The sequence below is a fragment of the Lepisma saccharinum genome, chromosome 23 (assembly GCF_977018435.1).
Source record: "Lepisma saccharinum chromosome 23, izLepSacc3.1, whole genome shotgun sequence".
Lineage (NCBI taxonomy): Eukaryota > Metazoa > Arthropoda > Insecta > Zygentoma > Lepismatidae > Lepisma > Lepisma saccharinum.
This window is the reverse complement of record NC_139251.1, coordinates 45,752,603-45,774,115: the sequence shown is the minus strand read 5'-3', so window position 1 is coordinate 45,774,115 and position 21,513 is coordinate 45,752,603. Positions and strand designations below refer to the sequence as shown.

Genomic DNA, 21,513 nt, shown 5'->3' with positions numbered 1-21,513 from the left:
CAGTTGCGCAACTGTTAAGAGTGCTTAAGACGCTACCACTTTGGATGCACATGCGAATTCAACTGTTGCTACCCAACTCATTTTCCTGCGCTACTTTTTCCACAAGTCATTAATATTATAAATATTATCGACCTTGCGAAACAGGAATGAGTGACCGTAAAATATTTTTCTAATGAATTCTATTCTTAAACCAAGGGTACGCTCCTGGAGACGAATACGGTCTGTTTGCAACTTTGCCATGTCACTTGCGTGCGGTCTTATCCTGATCACTGATCAACGTGCTACTGTTGTTCAGAGTCAGAGGTTGGCAACGCTGCTGTCGACATTGTTTTCATTTGTGCTTTCCTGTGAAGAATGTAAAGCAATATAAAGTGTAATATGTAATATTTTTAAAGTCGATTGTATTGAATTTGGCTTCTTGTAGAACAGGAGAAGTTTTAACTAAAGTAGGTATTGTAATAGTTAACTATATGTCACAAAAAAACTGAACATTCGTATTAGTTGTTCCCTTTTGTAGTTTTCCATTCTAATTTCAGAATTTTTATTTAGGAAATGTATTTATGTAAAATCTTTCAGTATTTCCTTGAAGAAATGAAAGTTGCAAGACGAATACGACACTAACTCGATGATTTGGGCACAGTCATAACAAAAAATGGGCCCGGAACCCCTCCCCCCACTTTTAACACCTGTACTACAAGACACCTGTACCACCACTCATCCCACCCTCTCTCTCTCTCTCTCTGTGTGAGAAATCTGAAACTTTATCGGTAAAACAACGGAAGTCTTGCATTTGCCTTATTTATCGCCTTTACTTCCCACAAATACTCTTACTCCCAGGACTTAGTACTAACACCACATATACTTTTTTGTTTTCTTACATACATGCTACATGAAATGCCTGTGGAACTTCTATTGATTTTATTTATTCAGTTTTGTTAAGGATATACAGGGTGGGCACAATGTCGCTTTCTCCAAAACAAGTATTTCTTCATTTATTGGGGAAAGTGACTTTGTGTGTACATATATTTTTGCAAAGTTTAAATTGACAATGCCTTGATCGGATAAATGAGGGAAACTGAAAGAAACCCTTAGGTAACAGTTTCATACATCGGAGACACATTTCTTTCGGATATTTTGTGTTTCGCATGGTTCGTACTTACCAATTGTGTATTGCGGAACATAGTTCAAGGTGCCATTATGCTTTTTACATGAAAACAAACACTTTTTCTACTAAAATAACGCATTTTTCTAAGTGCTACTGAATGCACGTAAAGGTGTGATATCGCTTACTTTGCAAATGATATCGCTTCTTTTGTTTTCTAATATTAGTGTTTCCAACCTTCTTCACCGAAAAATGCCTCATATCGTGTTCGTCACGTGTGCAAATTGTACATTATAGAGGACTAGCTGATGGATAGCACCACGAACCATTCCGATAAGGTTAGGTTAGGTTTGGTTAGGCTAGGCAAGCATAGTTAAAAAGAAAAGGTTGTTAGAAACACTTGACATGATTTTCCGGTTAAATAGATACCACAATCAAAGAAAATACCTCGACTAACGTTGGAAAGCTTAGAGAAACTCATTTCCGTAAGTAGTTTCTTCTGTAAAAATGAAGAAATGTGTCTCCGATGTATGAAACTGTTACCAAACCCTTACACTCAGGCCAGGATTCAAATACGTTATGTTTAATGTAAAGATTGTGAGTCCACCACTCAATGACCTATGTCAGCGAGTCATCAAGAAACTTAATGATTCTTGTTACTAACACTGCACTTCTGTGGAACAGGATCTCCCCAATGGTAAATGCTGTTGCCTTGTAATCACTGGTAGAGTCACATTTCAAAGTGGTTTGGATCCCTCTTTAAACTGCAGGTCTAGTCCTAATTGGTTTATCTGAGCTTAAAGTGGACTTAAAACAAACATGGACTGGCTTTTTTTCTGTAGAACAGGTTAAGACAACATTTAATGGAAGAAAGTAATATTCCAATACGGAATTATCTACATGTTCAGTACCAAGATAAAGACTACCTACATTAAAATGCTAGGTATTAGATTTTCTGTTGTGTGAAATTGTTAGCTTCTTCAAACATCTCTGATATAGGATATGCGTTAAGTATGTAGCAACAGTTGCAGCTGTTGATGCAGTAAGGAATTGCCAGAAGCAATGCATTGTTGCCTATTTTTTGAGCAAAATTTCCAGACCTGTCAAGTCTTGTTCAAGCTCCAGTTATCTTGTAAGCAAGTGGATTTGAAGAGGAGAAACCATGTCAAGGAAATGTTGACTGGTTGGCATGGCTCATTCAGTAGGAAAATCTGCTTCAAGGAGCAGGCACCAGGTGGTAATAATTAAAGTTTCCTATTTCAGAGTCTTCTGTAGCCTAATCATCAGATTACGGTGGAACTTGTTCTAGAGGCTATGTTGGTGGGGGAAAAAATGGTTGCAATTTTCGCCACCAGGTGGAAATGTGTCATTGAAATAAAAACAATCAGAAGTCGAGACATGAAATACTTTATTTTTAAATTTATTTATTAAAATTTCAATCTCCGCGAAACGTCTCAAATTTATTTATTTTGTTATTTTTCACATTCGTACTTACATATTCTGCATTGCTAAGGATTCTTGAAGGTGGAATTTCGCTTTTTTCACGAAAACAATTTCCATTTTCCACATATCGAGTAATTATTGTTCGTTCGTTTTTCGCCTGCAATCTTGACTAGTGTTGTCTATTATCCGTGGGTATGCAGTGTTTCCAACCTTCTTCACCGAAATATATCTACTTTCCCCATACATCATATATGGATAGCCTCACATACTATTCATAAATAGCCCCACGAACCATTCATAAATAGCCCCACGAACCATGCACGGCAAGGTTAGGTTAGGCAAACATAGTTAAAATTGTTATCTTCAAAATTGTCATGTTCTTGCAAAGAACGGCATGGTTGGAAACACTAACCGGGGGTTACATCATCAAACGCATGCAACATTTGGCTCACGTAGTGGAAGGACATAGAGGCAACAGCTTTTGTGCATCAGAGAGACATTAATCTTGAAAAATACATGATTCACCGGCCAAATAAATTAAACGATGGGGAAAAACACTTCCATGACCTTTCAAAAGTCTACAGAAACTCAGTTCGGTAAGTACTTTCTCCTGTAAAATTGAAGAAATACGTTTCCCGGAGATCAAAATTTTACCACCGGTGAAAATTTCTACTAATATTTTTCGTCATCATTCAGTTTCCGAAGGTATCCATAGCCTCTGTACTAAGTTTCACTGCACACCAATGCTTGAAATGGGCTCCAGGGGGCTCTAAATAGGAGAATCTTAATTATGAACAGACAGGGAGAAATAGCAGCATGGTCGATTGCTCTGTAATTTGATTTCCTTGATGGCAGTCCACTACTTCTTTTCCAATGTACAGTCAACAGCAAAGATAATGGTAGGCAAATTGCCCATCGTAATTTTCATTATTTTTATTCTACATCCTGTGTTGTTTTAAGGAATGAAATTATGTTGATGCAATACAAACCAAATGAAAATGGTGATGGACAATGCACCTAGTGTTTCTTTTGCCATTGGGTGTACAGCCTCCAAAATAATAATAGCCACCTCTGTTGTTCATAATTTTAATTAATAGAATTTGTGTCTATATTTCCAAGTTTGGTGTACTCTCATGAAAGTTAGCAGAAATTATAATTTATAAGCATTTTAGTCTAGTTGCAATGATTGTATTGCTAGAGGAATAGAGATTGCCAGGTCATTTCATAGAAGAATACATGACGATATTTTTTTTTCAAGGTACACAATGGGAAAGTTAAAGAGAGCAAGGCAGAAGTACCATGCATCCATTACAAAGGATGAGGATGCAAGTTCACAAATTGCCGAAAAGGAGTCTGCAGACGTACTCAGTGAAAGTTCAATGCCTGCACCTCTTCCAGTTAGTGTATCAGACAACCTGTTTGCAGGTCTGCAGATATCAACTGAAGATTTAAAACAGACATTGCCTGATTATGACAAGAAGAGTGTTAAGTGGGTGAGGTTCTCAACAAACGAGAAACCAGTATGCAAGAAGGAAAAGATGAAGCTTCGGCGTGAGCAGTTCCTTAAAAGTAAGTACTCTTTTTCTTTTTAAAGGAAGCATATTATCTCTGCTATCAAGCTAAAAACTTGGGGAAAGTAATAATGGTTCTCTGAGCAAATCGAGCAAGCAGGTTGTGTTTTTGGAATTAAATTGTGGTATGTAAAATGGATTGCAGTGTTAAAATGGTAAATAAGAAAAACTATGCTTATTACACAAAATATACATCTTTTAACCTTTTGGATCCCAAGGCCATTGTCACAGGTAAACCCCTTGGTCCCCGGGCCGATTTTGAGCAAAATGTAGAGTTTCAATTAAATGAGTGTAGATCGGAGGCTAATTGCCCTAGAGAGATGAAGATTCAGACTATATAAAATTTATGCAAATTTGGCGTATATGGGGTTGGGGAATGGAAGAAATTCCAAAATTTCGGGGGAAAATGGGTATCCCCCCCAGAAAAAAAGTACATGACAGTGTCGACATGCACATGGAAATTATCGCTGGCATGTAAGGAACACAAAAATATTTGCATTATTATCATATGACCAATGTAACGTGAGTTGTACCCCCAAAAGGAATGGTCAGCACGCCACTGATTCAAGCTTCAAAATGGAGCATTACCTTGAAATGAGGTAGCTCAGAGGCTAATTGCCCTAGAGAGATGAATGATATACCGTTGTACGCAGAATGAATCACAGATTCAGAGGATATAAAATTTATGCACATTCGGCATATATATGGAGGGGAGGGGGAATCCTCTAAAAAATCATTTTTTAAAAAAGAAATTGGGGTTTTTCCCCTGCTATTTGCATCATTATCGTATGACCAATGTAACACGAGTTGTACCCCCAAAACGAAAGGCATGTCCGCCACTGTGTCAAGCTTCGGATTTCAGCGAAATGCAGGGTTACATTGAAATGACTATAACTCGGAAGCTAATTGCCCTAGAGAGATGAATGATATACCATTGTACGTGGAATGAATTACAGAATCAGAGTATATGAAATTTATGCACATTCGGCGTATATATGGAGGGGAAGGGGGGAATCCCCCAAAATATAATAATTTTTGAAAAAACAATGTCCCCTGAAAAAAAGGACACGAACAGATCAACATGCACATGGAAATTATCGCAGGCATGTCAGTTTGTAAAAAAAAAAAATAGAAAGAGGAGTACAAATAAGATTTTCTTTTTATATACTTACCTTTGCTGCTCCAGCTCCCAGGCTTGGTCTGGAGCCATGATACCTTACTGGTGATACTCCATAAAACATGGCTCCAGACACAGGGGCACCTTACAGGTAATACAGCGGCATTTACTTCATCATAGGTTTCGATGCCCGCACTGTACACATCTCCGCTGTTCTCGTACCATGGCAGGGAAGTGACGAAAGCCACGAACCTCTTACCGCCTGTTGGCTGATGGACTGGGACCTGACGGACCGGGTTGTGCCATTGCTTGGAGACTTTCCCTTTGTACAAAACCATAGCTTCATCAACTGCTAAATGCTCTGTAGGATAGTAGCATTTAGAGCTAAGCTCATTGATCTTGTCAAAGACAAACCTCATCTTCCACAGCCTATCATAATTGGGATCTTGGGGGGAGGGGTTCTTCGTATTGTGGAGGAATCTGAGCAAGTGGATGAAGCTGTTACGCGACATCTGTTGTCCGTAAAACTGTGTGTAGCAGAGGGGTTTCGTGGACCAGTAGTCTCGCCAACGTGTTCTGCAGTCATGTCCCATCAGTATTGTCAAACCAACAAAAGTCTTCATTTTGTCAATGGTCACGTCACGTTCGGACTTTCTCGTTGGGTGCTTTGTGATATGTTGGTAGTAGTACCTGTTGGTCTGTCACCAGATGCTGGAAGATTTCTTCGGAGAAAGTCAGTGCAAAAAAGTCAAAGGGAGAGGATGCATTGTCAATGTGTCGATCTTTCAGTCCAGTCTGTTCTAGGAAAGGTCGGGGGTTGGGAGCAGTCCTACCAGTTCGAGGAGGGGGTTGCCAGTTGGATGGTGAAGGAGCAGGAGGAGGGGAAGGGAAATGTCTTTGTGACATATCATCAGAATCACTTTCTGATATGTCAATGTCTTCTTCATCCCAATTGGAGTCTCTATCCATCTCCTCCAGCTCATCTCGGATTTCATCAGAACGGAGATCACTCAGGGCAGCCATGGTTGACTATAAGCCTTTTGGGGACACGGCAGGCACAGACGACACTATCACACTTCACACGAACGAAGCAAAGATGATAAGAAAGTCTTGGAAAGAGTCACACTTCACTCAAAAAATCTTTGGCACTTGGGCATAAAACGAGTCTCAGGAACGCACAACCTTCCAGGATGAAAAGCTAGAACGGAGTGAAAAAAGCGTGCCAATTCTTGCAGCTACTTCCGAATTCTATTTTTAGGTAATGCAGGGTAAACTTTGTAGCCACTTGTGAAACACTTGTACTCAAGAACAAAGGCTTTTCTTCAATGTGCCTCGAACTTCCATTCTTACGATGCAGTTTCAACAACCCCTCTTCCTCCTCCCTCAAGCCTCACCCCCCACTTGCAGCAGCATGACCTCGGGTACCCATAAACAAACTTCCTTTGAATGTAGTTTCAAGGGGTGAGGGAAACGCATTGCTTTAGAACAACGAAGCCGACCTTCCTCTGTCGGCAAAATTTTTCCCTTGAAAAAAGACACAAAAAAGAAGTCACCTTTTTCCCGCCATTTTCATGAAAAAAAAACATGCGACAATCATTTCTGTTAAATACATGGGTTAACAACAATATGAAAAAAGAATATCGGAGTTCTAGCCGAAAATAGCGAAGTTATAATGTAAAAACTACGACCTTAACAAAGCATCTCAATCGAGGATGATAGGGCACTTGAGGGTTACCTAAGAGCATCTCGATCGAGACGATCGGTCACCAAAAGGTTAATAGCACATTTATGTAATTTTTGGAGTATTAAGTTTATTCCTGTGTAAAGGAGTCCATTTTTGCATCTGAAATATTTACAGCAGAATTAATCAATTTTCAAGTGTTGTGTAAATAAATGCTAAATTTAATGTTTAAAAGTTTATTTTGCATTTGGCAGTTAATTTTGCATCATTCTATGCCAAAATATGTTCTGAAAATGATGTCGCACCATTCAAAAACATGAAAATCTAGCATCACAGTGTTTTGCTTCACATTTTGTGTTTTCGTCAAAAACATGCATGCCCACAGAAATTTGAGGACAAGGTAAAAAAATATATAGTTGTAAAAGAAAAATTTTGACCTTTTCCACCAGGTACTGTTAAAATGTTTGCCATTTTATATCAGCATTGTTTTCCATCAGTCTGTCCTTAATCTTTTTGTTTATGTATTAAAAAGAATTTGATATCTTACAGAAATTAATGCAATTCATCAAATGGAGAAGGAACAGAAAGAAAGACGCAAACGACAAAAGACTGTAATTACTGGTGATATGAGGCCTCTCGCTGATGCCCTGCCCTCTCTTGAAGAGCTCATGAAGAAGCAAAGCAGCCAATCAGAATCCAGGCAGAAGTCTCAGAAAAGCAGGCAAGGTTGTCTCACCATGAAACAGAAGGAGAAAAACATGTAAGTTATCTCTGTTCTGAAGTCTTAAGGTTTACAATTGTGATAGAATTATCCTTATGAAGGGTTTCATCCCTCCCTACAAATACCACCCTGGATTTATGTAAAAGGGCTGTTCAAAAAGAAACCGAAAGTGTACAAAATTGAGAAAAAGGTAAATTCACAAGCTATCGACCTATTTCCTTCAAAGTACTCCCATCCACTGTGTACACACTGCTCTCAGCAAGGGTCCCCCCCCCCAGTTCCTGGATGCCTTTGGAATCTGTTCAGGTTCCAGTGGAGAAATACATAATGATAATATTGGGGTTATTTCTTTAGACATACTTTGTTCTTGTTCTCTGCTACAGCTAGAAATACAGTATCCGTAGCTATAGTGGTTAGACATACTTTGTTCTTGTTCTCTGCTGCAGCTAGAAATACAGTATCCGTAGCTATAGTGGAACCACAAGCAAAGAAACCTACTCAGACCCACAACTCCTGTGCACCATACTCCCGCGAAGAGGGGAGGGGGAGAGTGGACCATGCTTCCTTATGGCCCGAGCGGAACAGAAGGGAAAGCTGCGCAGGGACTTTTCGTCCAAGGTTTTTTTCCTTGTGGTCGCTCTATAACACCTCCACATGCATGTCTTATGTCAAACCTCTGTCTTATGTCAGGAGCTGGAAATAAACTGCTATATCATCAAAAAAATGACAGCCAGCTCCCAGGTGAGAAGAGGTTAGTAAAGGGGAATCTTAAGCCTCGGCTGGATGTTTGTCTCAACAGCTGAAAACTGCTTCTCCTTCTATTGACAAAATCTCCTAACATATGCTTCCAATTTCGGTGATACTCTGCAAGGCTTTTCTAGAAGGATACACGGAGTGATGTAGATTCTAAAAAATCAATTTGGGGTTCTAGTTTGGCATACTAGAAATAGTAAAGCAGCATTAATGGGATCTCTAAAGCAGCTTTAAATGGGGTGTTTGAAGAGTTTTAAAATTCTATACTGTTTAGGTTCAATATTGTGGATCTTAGTGTCGTGAATTTATATAGATAATTCCAAGTGTTTGCACAAAATTTGAATAAAAATTACATAATTTTATACAAGTATTTAGTTCCAACGCCTTCTGAAAGTTCGAGGATTTTCCGCTTGTAGCGCTGCTGTCCTTTTTCAACAAGCATTTCAACAACCCTCCTCCTGCCATTCTCGCGTCTGCGGGACATGCCCCTCAAAGTGCGAGGGGCAGGGGGGGTAGGTTTTACCCCCCAGTTTGTAAGCTTATCTTTTCTTGCCATCTGGGTTTGTGTTGTTCAGGCAGAGACAGACCTTTATGACATCAGGGAACAACATTACTTCAGTGGCTCCTTTCAAAAGACAAGACAGACAGTTTTGGAAGTCGAAGCAGTGCATCGTCAAGATTATTAGTCACAAATCACGCCAGTTTATGAGTCTCATCCGAAGGAAGAAGTCAACTTATGTCATTCACTTATTCTGTGATTAAAACTCTTCGCTTTTGTTTCTATATATTTACTTTAAGCACAATAATGGGAATAAATATACGCAGTAATCAAATTTTGATATTTTATTTTTCTTACTACATATAGTTATAAATACTTCGAAAGTCCAGAGCTCACAGAATCTTTTCAGGCGTGAAGGTTTCAAACATTCGTAGCGATTTATATTAATTTTATTGAAACTCTAATTAAATAATAAAATATTATTTTTGTTGTATAAAACGTTTTCGAAGACAATCAACGCGTGTGTACACCCCCCATACACACACCCCTCCACACACACACACACACTCACACACACACACACACACACACACACACACTTCCTAGTCCTGGGTTCATCCCAGCAAAAAAAATTCCTGCTGTATTAAGACAGCAATGCTTTCAAGTATGCACGTGGTGTGGAGCTGGAAAATTATTCTAAATTTATTTGCACTCCATGAATTCAAAACAACATTTAGTATAAAAATCAGCAATTTAAACTGACATATTAACGTGACGTGTAACGTACAATTGTCCTCTTACTCAATCTCATTTTCAGTGTCTCTCGCTGGCCAGGGTCGAGTACAGTGCTTTCACACAGAACATAGAATCCACTTTGTATGGGCAATTGTTCTTGTGTATAATTTTTTTGATTAATATAGAAGATTTCACTCCTTATTTTAATGTTAACAACTGTACAAGCACTTCCGACAAGCAGAAGCAGCGCAGGAACTTTTTTCTTGGGGGCACAAGATTAACAATGTTCGGGCATGGAAAATCCCATTTTTGAACAGCACACATGAATTTCCTGTTTCTTACTGGAATATTTATAATTATTATTTCGTAATTTTTGAGGATTTTTGATAATTTTAAAAACGGATAATTCTGAAATATATGAAGATCTTGCGCCCTGTTCTGCACTCATTAGGGATTTAATGGAAATTGTGAACAAATATAGGTCTACATCAAGGACATATTTAGGGGGTCTAGGTGGTCCGAAACCCCCCCCCCCCCCGAAAGACTTATCAAGTACTAATATTAAATATAAAAATATAAATACGTTTAATAGCGTGATGCTGATCACATCACCTCCACTCACGACCGGATCAAGAAAGTGTTGGGCGTTACCCCCACACCCCCTATATGCCTTCATGGCGTGGTGCTATGCACAGGGGAGAACTTTTTTTTTACTTTTTAGATAGTATTAAAAATTCACAACTTACGTGAGTGAGTATAAATTTATCCAAATGACGTTTCGGAGGTCAATACTTCCTCCTTCTTCAGGTCCACATTAATATCTAGACACCAAACATGGTGTCACGTAAAAAAGTGTTAAATAGGAATATAGGTTGAAGGCAAGGGTAAAAAACACTTATAAAAGTTTCCAGCTTTTTATATTTGATAGTGAGTAATACGCACTTCCTTATTATGTTACTAATATTAAGTAATGAAAAATACAGTGTGGTCCGTTTGGGTATGGATAAAATAAAATGTATGTGAATTGTTTTTGGTCAAATGTAATTGTATACAAAATACTGAAAGGTGGGAGTTTTTATTTTTATACACTACTAACAGTTTGTTACAGTTGACAGTTTTTTACATGACCTTCATTGCAAACTCTGCACAACTCATAACGGTGATTCAATTTAATCCACATCTGGTGTAACATCTCTGGGGTGATTCTGTCGATAGCATGTAAGGGCGTGCACAATGTTCAAGTTCTTGTCTTGTTGGAGTTGGGACAGTAGAAACAACTGCAACATGTCTAAGTAAGGAAAATGACTATTATGTTCTCAGAAAAGAAAAATGGGCCATGTTTCACGCATGAAAACACCAACACGAAAATTTTCCTACTATCACATTTACATTTCTATTAATGTTTTATTTTATCCATACCCAAATGGATAACCCTGTATATTCATTTAGCCTTTGTGTATAATTTCCTCTGAACTTATTGGAAGACAAGGATGATATTGGAATCATATGGCTTTGAAGAACAGGAAGGACATATTTAGGGGGTCCGGACCCCCTCCCCACCTGAAAGACTTATTAAGTAATTTAATTTAATGTAACTATTTTAAATTAAACAGCAACAAGAACACCACCACCACCACCACCATCATCATTATTATTTCTTTCTGTCAAGATACAAAGAGCTATATCAGCAATTTTTCATCAATTATTAAAAATATGTTTTATTCAAAGCCTTTTATAAAAGTTCGGTGACAAAACGAAGTGTGGAGTGACCCCATTTACCAATTAAAATTGTCACCTTGTAATAAAGTGGTCCCAGGTTCGATACCCGGTGGAGGCACAGAGTGGTTTGGTCCCCACTTTAAAACTGTAGGTCCAATCCTGATTAGCCTTACTATGCATAAAGGTGGACTTGAAACACCAAATTAACCAATCACATTATATATCTCTCTATCTATCTATCTATCTATCTATATATATATATATTTACATATATATTATATCAGGTCATGCAACAATATATAAGCATTATCTCATGCTCTGTCTAGACAGTCGGTAGAATTTCCCCCCTCTGGAAATTTCTTAAATACCACACATTTTCGATCTCTTGTCATTTTGGAGGTGATATGATCAGCACCACCCTCCAGCTGCCTTTTGCCCCCCCCCCCCCCCCCCCCGTTAACATTTGAGTTGGGGCTGGGTGAGCCCCGGAGCCATTTTATGCAGGAACAAGTATGGAAAAATTCCGACCTTAGATCACCCACCCCGTTAATCAAACCTGGCTTCCCCGCGTGACAGGCACCTTACTGACTAGACCACAGCTCCCTACATTACAAATAAAGCACAAGAAATTAGAATGAATCATGTTACTAAAGCATAGTAATATCAGTCAATTTTCTAATGCGCTATATAAAAGTCCCTCTACATCTTTTTAATTATGTTTCACATTCATTCCCTACTCTTTTCCTTGCTTCACGAGTTGCAATAACTAAAAATTATTTTTCCAATTTTTTTGTTATGTCAATTTTTTACTCCGACTGGTTAGAATGGAATTTGAATCACTTCACAATGTCCTCTGTGACAATTGAACCCCGGGAGCCTTTCATTACAAGATGTTTAAAAAGCAGAATGGTTACGTTCAAGATTATGTGTAAAGTGAAGTGGGGAATTCTGGTTTCTACACCTCCCCTTTTTGTTGCCTAAATTTTTACTCCTGTACTACACTCTGTAAAGAAAAAATAGCAACACTTGCTCGGATATAGTTTTCACAAGATTCATTAACCAACAGCCCCAGTTCTTTTCTATTTTCATTTATTTTATGTTTCAATGCAAGAGGCTCCCCTTGGTGCTACTCTGTTGCATGGAGGCTGATGAGTGCTTCTTGCGATGCGAACTTCCTGCCTGCACAATGCACTTTAAAATAAACAGAGTAGCACCAGAGGGAACCGAACCTCTTGCATTGAAACATTAAAGAATAAATGAAGAAAGAAAAGAACTGGGGATGTTGGATAAATGTCATCGTTTTCGAAAAACCACCTCTCGTTTCTTCTGCGATGATAGGAGGGAGTGAGAGAGGCATCTCATGACGAATGGTTTTCCATCGACGAACACAACCGACGATGCTTCCTGCCTTTCTCACTTCCTCCTATCTGCTTCCTTGCAATGCTTCACACCTGCTTGGTCTACAGTTTAATAATGCATTCGAGAATGCTCCTTCACAAATACGGCTGGTGGACAAATCCTACTTTTCTTATTGTTTTAATTCTGTCAATGCTTTACGGGAAGTTGCTTATCGCCCTCCCCTAGAAATGTTCTATATACCACACTGTTTACGTGTGTCCATCCATTCTGGACACTTATCTATATCTCAAACTACTGGAATGTTAGATGCAAAAATACGAATAATCGTGAACTGATATCACAAACTGAGTAGCGTTTTGCACGAAAATATTTGGGGCCTATATTTTGGGAGGGAAGGGGAGGGCAAAATCGAACTTGGGACTTAAGTTGGCGGGGGAAGTGAATAAAAAAGTTGTCCATCTCATTGAAGAAAACATCCAGAACTATTTAAGTAAATAACTGTTACATTTGATAAATTATAAAAGCTACTGTTTTTTTCGTTGTTCCTTACGTCGCTGGAGATTATTAAAAATATCCTTAACTTGTAAATTTTTAATAGCCTGAAAATTTGGGGAGCAATTGATCTCCCAAACCCCTTATCCTCGCCAAGTTACACCTGGGACCTTCAAACCTAAAACAAGCAACTTTTCACAGCGCAAAGGGTCTGGTGATCTCAAAGCAAGTTGGAAAAACTTTCTCGACACTATGGTTCAACTAAAGAAAACATGTTTCCGGCACATCTGCCAGTGACCACGACCATTCAATCCTCACTGTCCCCTCTCTTCCTTTCCTTCCCTTCAGATCATAAAACCCGCCGTACAAGGCACCGTACTCATGGGGCCAATTTGCCGAAAGGGTATGGTTCATCGCACCAATTTCGAACACCATCTTGGTCACACACTGTATTTCATCTTCTGACGTAAGTGCGGAATGCTTTCGTGGTTAGGTTGTTAGTTTAAATCTCTCAGCATAAGTACGCTCTAACAACGAAAACATTTAACTTGGCCTTGCCTCAGAAGATAGAAATACGGAGCTAGACCAAGAGGGAGTTTGAATTTGGTGCGATAAGTGAGACCAGTTGCAGAATGTCGGCAGCGAAGATGGGAGGCGTCTGATAAGGACAGAGGGAAATTTGTAGACAGCGATGCCAACGCCTCCCTCGCACTTCTTTGTACTATTGTTAGGAAAGGGACTAACGATACTCTCGAAATCACGTTTCTGTTCAACATCCAGTCGAGGCTTAAGAGAGCAGGCAAGGTAAGCAGTTGGTCTAAATCAGCCATGTCAAACTCAGTTTGTGAGCAGGGCCACATAATGTTAATGTCAAAACTCTCTGGAGCCTCCCCCATGTTGCAGTGGTAGCGTCATTGCCTTGTAATCAAGGGGTCCCGGGTTCGATACCCAGTGGAGGCACAAGTGGTTCGGATCCCACTTTAAACTGTAGGTCCAGTCCCGATTAGCCTTACTGTGCATAAAGTGGACTTAAAACACCAAATCAATCAATCAGTCAGTCGAAACTCTCTGGGCCGTACATCTCGAACTCCAACCCCTTGAAGTCCAGAACTAAGGGGTTCGCCCCTGATGGGAGGAATCCAATAATTGCTATTCCAGCATCAGTATATTATAAAAACTATATGTAGAGTCCCCATCCCAAGTTCCATAAATAAGCAACTGCAAGAGATGCAAAAACCAGGAGGTGCAATTCCCCCTCATCCCCCTTCGTATACTACCGTGCTTAGAACTGAATGATTACACGATTATGTGTGTGTGTGTGTGTGTATAATTGTAGTAAAAATATTTTAATTATAATCTAATTGGTTTTAGTGAAATAAAATTAAAGTGAAATATTTGTTTGTACGAGGGTCACTATTTATATTTAACAGGAATTTGTCATTGAAAACTGCTTTATTGTTTTTCGAAGTATTCTCCTTTATGGTCAATACACTTTTGCATTCATTCGAACAACTTGTCAAAGCAGTTTTTCCAATCTTCTTGAGACACCTCCATAATATGGTTTTTGAACGCATCAACAGCGTCTTCCGCCAACGAAAATCGTTTTCCACGCAATTTATTCTTGACATTCGGGAACAAGAAGAAGTCATTGGGTGCCAAATCAGGACTGTATGGTGGATGACTCATCAAATCGATTTTTTGACTGTTCATAAAGTCTGTTGTTAGACGAGATGTGTGACAGCTGGGCATTGTCTTGATGAAGAATGATCCTACGGCGTTTGTTTGTTTTCCGTATTTGACCGAAGACCTCTGGCAAACAAATTGTAGTGTACCATTCAGAGTTGACCGTTCTACTTTCCTCTAAAGGTACAGTTGCCACATGACCAGTTTCCCTGAAAAAACAGGCGACTACTTTTGTTTTGCCACATTTGTTTTGATGTGCTTCGAGCGCGAACAACTTTTGTTGGATTGGATTGGGTTCATCTTGAAACACCCATACAGTCGACTGCTGTTTACGTTCCGGCTCATATGCATATATCCATGATTCGTCACCTGTTACAATCTTATATACGTCTTTTGAAGCACCACGATTGTATTTATTGAGCATTTGTTTGCACCAATTGACGCGAGCGTCTTTTTAAGTTTTTGTCAAATTATGTGGGATCCAACGAGAACATACCTTTCTCACAGCTAACAGATCATGTAATATTTTATATATGCTGGTGGAACTAATGCCTATGGTTGCCTCAATCTCACAGTATGTCACATGACGATCTTGCAGTATTAGGTTTTGCACAGCATCAATGTTTTCTTGAACATCAACTGATTTTGGACGACCTTCGCGAATCTCGTCGGTGAGCGAATGGCGGCCACGATTAAATTCGTTATACCAGCGTTTCACAGTGGCAAAGGATGGGGCTTCTTCGCCAAATGTGGAAGTAAGTTGATCGATGCACTCTTGTCTTGATAATCCACGTCGAAAATCGTAAAAAATCAAGCACAATGTAGTAGCAAGCACAATGTAGTAGAATAAGTTTACAATGGTTTGAATTTCTGTGGTAAGGAAGATAACACTTGTAAGTTATAAACAAAATACACTTTTTTATTGGGCGAATTGAAAGTATGTTCTTTTAACAGTAGCACCTTGCGTCTGCTGTCAAATTACCAAAGGTGGGGGGAGGGGGTACAGGGGGTACAACTCGATTTACAGATTTAGGGGGTACAGTACCCCCCTTCAAAAATTTGAGGGGGTACAATATACCCCTGTACCCCCCCCCCCCCGTTCCTGCACCACTGCACGAAAATGTTCACGAGTTAATTCCATTTTATTGTTGTCGCGCAATCTCCAAGGCAACATAAACAACACAAATGAAGCTATTGACAAGACATTTGAAGTACGTTATGGTCAATAATGCCAGATGATTCCGTGCAAACGTCAAATCGCACCTAACTTCAATCAGTGTTGCCAAGGCTCAAAATATAAATAGTGACCCTCGTAGTTTGTGATATTATTTTACATGTATAAATTGGCTACAATTGTGCAAGCATTATGGCAAGAAACATTCTATGGTTTCCAGAGATCTGACACATTTTTTTAAAAAAAAAAACTAGCTTCTCAGAGTCCGTATTATGTTCTTGTGTGCAACAAACTCTTAATGCAGAAAACAAATGTTTGTCAGTTTTTCTTGATGTTTTGGCTGTTTTATTAATCTTTATAATGGAGAACAACTGTTCAACAAGGCAAGTGCTACCAAAATCGCTATTCCAGCAGCAAAATGGAAAAGGAGCTGAGGAGTGAACAAGAAAAATTGCCATTCGCACTCTTTGAAGTCTTGAAATCGGCAAATTTTATATCGGTATCGACCAAAATTTTATATCAGCTAATCACTAATTACAACAATTTTAATTGCATGACAGTACATTAAAAGTAAATATGTATTTGTAACTAATAATGTAAATTTGTCTGTTTTTGCCCAACTTTCCTCTGCTGCAATGCTAAAAATGTTAAGAAATCATACACTGTCTTATGTATCACTTCAAGTTCTTACCTCATGCACAGGAAGAATACTTACAAAAGTAATTACACTTTTCATAGCAGATTGATAAGATGCTAGAATAATAATCTAAAATAGGTTACTTGAGTTTCTAAGAAAGAATTAGATTGAAAATGGAAGTGTTCAGATAATACTTTTCTAAACTAAACAATACTTTTTTCCAGGATGCAAGACATAATTACCCTTCAGCAAGTGTGGGCTGATCCTGATTATAAGTCGAACCCTCTTGAAACAATTACAGCATTTATTCACAATAAAATTCGACAAGGCATCATGGAGGAAACTTGAAGGGCCAAAACTTTGTTTTTTTTTTTGTTTGTTTGTTTAATATTTTAACAAGTGGTAACCCTGCTTTTTCTTCTACAAATAAAATACTAAATATTATGTGAGAAAACATGTATATATTTTTTTTACTATGTGGATATATGATTAAATGACTTACGTATATGACGTATGTTTTATATTTGCCTTTCTCTGGTGCATTTAACAACTGAAAACAACCACTTGATTGTGTATAAGAATATTAGGAATATGTGGAGGTTAAAAATCAAATATTAGCATGCCATATGCCATGTGTACAGAATATGTCAGCATTTATAATGTAATTTGAGTAGGAAATGACGGTGATGTTGGCAACAATGTGCGGTTAACAACATTGTCATTACACTGTGCATGAATTGCCTTTTGCAGCAGACGGTGCGTTAGCTGTTTGTTGTTATTCTGTGAAATGTGGTGGATTTCTTGTTAACAGACCGTTCCACAGAAAGTGATTTCCTGTTACGGTGACATCCTGTGGCTAGCTCAATCCCCAGATTTGTCCTATTCGAGCTTCTTCTTGTGGGGTTTCCTCAAGCAAGAAGTATTCCAAACACATCCTGACACAATCTTGGAACTGAAGGATTCCATCAGAGATTTCATTACCAGTATCCAGGGTGATATGCACCAGGATTCCTTGAATTCCGGGAATTGTGCAGGCATTATTGGCTTCAGAAATTCTACGTGAATTTTTCTCTGGAGACATGAAAAATTGCAACTTTTATTAATCCAAATCTCATTGAATTTATATATATTATACATTTCTATCCCTGAGGCTAGTTTTTCACAATTTAGCTTTAATTTTTATCAAAGAAAGGAAAGAAAGCTGCATGGAACATGAAACAGAATTCTCTCAATCTGCTTTGTTAGTGTCCTTTGCAGAACAATCTATCTGACACTGAAGATTTTTGCAAGATAAGGTATCTTGAAGCTGATTAGGTAAATTTGAGTTTGAAATTATTGTATAGTTAACATTTTTTGGTACATTAGTGTATCCCATAACATTTGTAACGTGTGTTTGTAGATGTATTTCGAATCTGAGTATGTGAGATAGCAAATGTAAATTCCACACCTTAAATATTTTAAATATATATACCATTTAATTGAATTGATTAGAATATTTGGATACATTGGAATCACACAGACCCCTTCACATCATTATACAGGGTGTCATTTTAATGGCGCCCACGGACCACAGATTCGTATAGAGGACATCAAAACAAACAACTTTTCCCAGTAACATTTTTCTCGTTGGTGTGTCGATTCGACGCTACAGCCGTTCAAAAAAGACCGTTTTGCCGCCTGGATGCTGGCAACCCAACACAACATTTTATCGTACCTGTGACGTCATATCCTCCGGCGAAACAGCGCACGGCAGGGTTGCAAAGAACACACAAATGTTGTGAAAAATGACAAACTACCAACCACATTATTAGCTGTAAAACGAAGCGAGAAACGCGTCCAGCAGACCGAACATCATAGCCTACCAGCCAGAAGATCAGCAGTCATCTCAGGGGAAGGGGAAATGAAACCAACGATATGAGAAATGGTAAAAATGTATTCAAAATGAAATGTCAATGTCGGATTTTGTCTCAGCCTACATCTAAAATATCAAGAACTATAAATTTTATTGGACTTACAGCTTACACGTGGCTGTTTACGCCCAACTACATGTCAAATATTTGCAAATCTCGTTGCAAGGTTGATATCTACAGGTTTGTGTCCAGATGCCATGCGGTACTTTTGTGCTGATAACGGAAGTATCCGAGGTTCACGTTGTTACATTACGACTAAAACACGTACAACCACAGTAACAATCTAATGATGAATCAATACCGAATATACTGCCCTGTTCACAGATGCAAACTATTACATGTGTATCCGGTGCATAGATAAACACATAGTCGTCTTAGAGCTTGTAGTATTACTACTACTTATATCCCTGTATTTTCAATCATTTTTGCCACTTGCCTCATAATGCTCTGAATATACATTATATTATCTGTTGCTTACGTTTGGAATTTTGAGTTCTTTCATTTCTGTTTTGTCATCTGTTCAGTGTGTCACAGACAATTAGTATCAGAAGGACGAAGTGGATAGACTAAATTGTAGATGCCAACTTGGTAACTAGATTTGAAAATATTTGACATGTAAGCTGAGACAAAATTCGATATGACCACTTCCACTTGAATTTTATTTTCTTTCTACCATTTTTCGTATCGTTTGTTTACTTCCTGTTAGGTTACAGAACGTGTTTTCTCGTTTTGTGTTACGGTACATAATGTGGCTGATTGTAGCTATGTCATTTTTCACAGAGTATGTGTGTTCCTGGCAACCCTGGAACGCATCGCTTCACGACGGGATATGACGTCACAAATGTAATCAAATGTTGTGTGTGGTTGCCAGCATTCAGGCGGCAAAACGGGCTTTTTTGAACGACTGTAGCGCCGAAATGACGCACCAACGAGAAAAATGTTACTGAGAAAAGTTGTTTATTTTGATGTCCTCTATACGTTTCCGTGGTCCGTGGGCGCCATTAAAATGACACCCTGTATATTATTTGTATGTATGTATGTATGTGAGAAAACATCTACTTGTACCCTTGAATTTTTGGAAATGTTCACCTTTAAAGACTTTTATCATAGTCTTAGAGTGGCCAACGAACATGTTAGAATGAGAAATGGATAGCATCTGACACCGCTTGGAAGGATGTGTGACGTGCCATGATACTCATTTGCCAAGGGTCATATTCAAACATTATCCGGTAAATGCCATTCCTTTCTGTACAATTAGGTACTAAGGTTATTTAACAAAAACACATAATTACAACTTCATATTATACTATGAATGCTGATGCACCCTGTATAATAATAAATAAGACAAAAGAGTAGCTCAGAAACTCATAATGGCACACACTTCTTGCATTTTGGTTACATATTCTGAGGCCAGAAATATCTTGCATTGACAAGTGACATGTAGCATGACAATGAACCTCTCGAACTGAAATGGTAAGATACATTGCACATACCACTTGTCGCTTTTTTGCATTGCATTGTGGTCTATGGTTGATGGTGGAATGTTTTTTCCAGACAAAAGGGGAAAGTTTTTCTCAGATGTGTGTAGTTTGTGGTGAAGCATCACTTGCCAGTTTGGTGTGGAATCTTCCTAAGATGATGGTGTATGGAATGGAAAAATATTTTTGTCAGGAAGAGTAACAAAAAGTACCAATCAATGGGGTAGCAGCCGACCCTGCAACCAGCACAATGCAGGAGGAGGGAGGGAGTTGAATTGGCTTGATTGGAATAGCTTAGTGCATGCATTATTTATGTTGTGTTAAGAATGCATGAGAAGTTGCACATTTTAAGTGGTAATTTAACTTGTCACCACCAAGTGGCAGGATGATTCTCTTAATTTCAGACACACTTGAATGCATTCTACATATTGAGTAATAACCGACAAGAGAGCATCAAGTAACATTGATACATGTTGGCCAACTCCACTTCAATGTAGTCCAGTGCTAGTGCTGAAATAAATAGTGTAAATAGCATCCAGTGTTTATGTATGAAGTGCAACATTTTCTGGTCTTCTGTGCCGAATTATCTTACCACATACTGCAAGATGTGATATGTTATAATGACCCAGGAGTAGTTGTATTGACTGTATTATAAACCCGAGAAAGTATGAACTCTCCTCAAGCAGATTTGGCTACACTTAAAACAAGCTCAACATGCCCATATGAGCTTTTTGCTCAAGTGTGGAACCCCGTCTAATCCAAGATTTTTGTGAAAATGCCCTCAAATATTTCCTGAGAAAGTATGAACTCTCCTCAAGCAGATTTGGCTACACTTAAAACAAGCTCAACATGCCCATATGAGCTTTTTGCTCAAGTGTGGAACCCCGTCTAATCCAAGATTTTTGTAAAAATGCTCTTCGGAAAGTATGAACCCCCCTCAAGCAGATTTGGCCATACTTACAAAAATTGCATCAGCCGGATTTTTGTCCATAAACTTGTCAAAAATTGATATTTTTTGGCTATACCTGAAATTAAGCTAAAACCCATACCTACCCACACATATTTACTTCAGGTTTAAGTTCAATTGGATGCCAGGTTCAATTTTTTTATCTATATGCAGAGCCCCTCTAGAATGGCAATGACCTGGCACTGTGTTATGTATTGATTTTTGCTTCCCGAGTAATGAAGCTTTGCGTGCAAACAATTGCATCAGCCACTATTGTGAGAGTGGTTGAGAAAAACAGATGTGTTGTTACAGTGCTTCTCATACTTACAGGCCTGTTTGTTTTAATATCATATTTCTGGTATATTGAACAATATTTTGCCTGACATCCAGCTTGTTTGTTGTAATCCACTCATATTTAGGGTCAGGCTTATATCTGTCCCAGCCTGTTATACAAAAATCAATACATAACAAGGTCATTGCCATTCTAGACATG

At 38.5% G+C, this 21,513-nt stretch overlaps 1 protein-coding gene across 2 annotated transcripts; it reads left to right on the top strand.

The window, feature by feature from the left end:
• The first annotated feature begins 43 nt into the window (after window positions 1-43).
• On the top strand, window positions 44-17,193 carry LOC146005244 (ribosome biogenesis protein SLX9 homolog). Of its 2 annotated transcripts, none has more exons than XM_083144334.1 (4): window positions 44-303; window positions 3,804-4,114; window positions 7,464-7,674; window positions 16,911-17,193. In XM_083144334.1, the coding sequence occupies exons 1-4, from the start codon at window positions 173-175 to the stop codon at window positions 17,032-17,034; spliced, it is 777 nt and encodes a 258-aa protein (XP_083000460.1). In that variant the 5' UTR covers window positions 44-172; the 3' UTR covers window positions 17,035-17,193. The 2 variants fall into 2 exon arrangements, with proteins under 2 accessions (XP_083000460.1, XP_083000461.1); XM_083144335.1 differs by lacking the exon at window positions 44-303 and adding an exon at window positions 313-446.
• The last annotated feature ends 4,320 nt before the right edge of the window (window positions 17,194-21,513 follow it).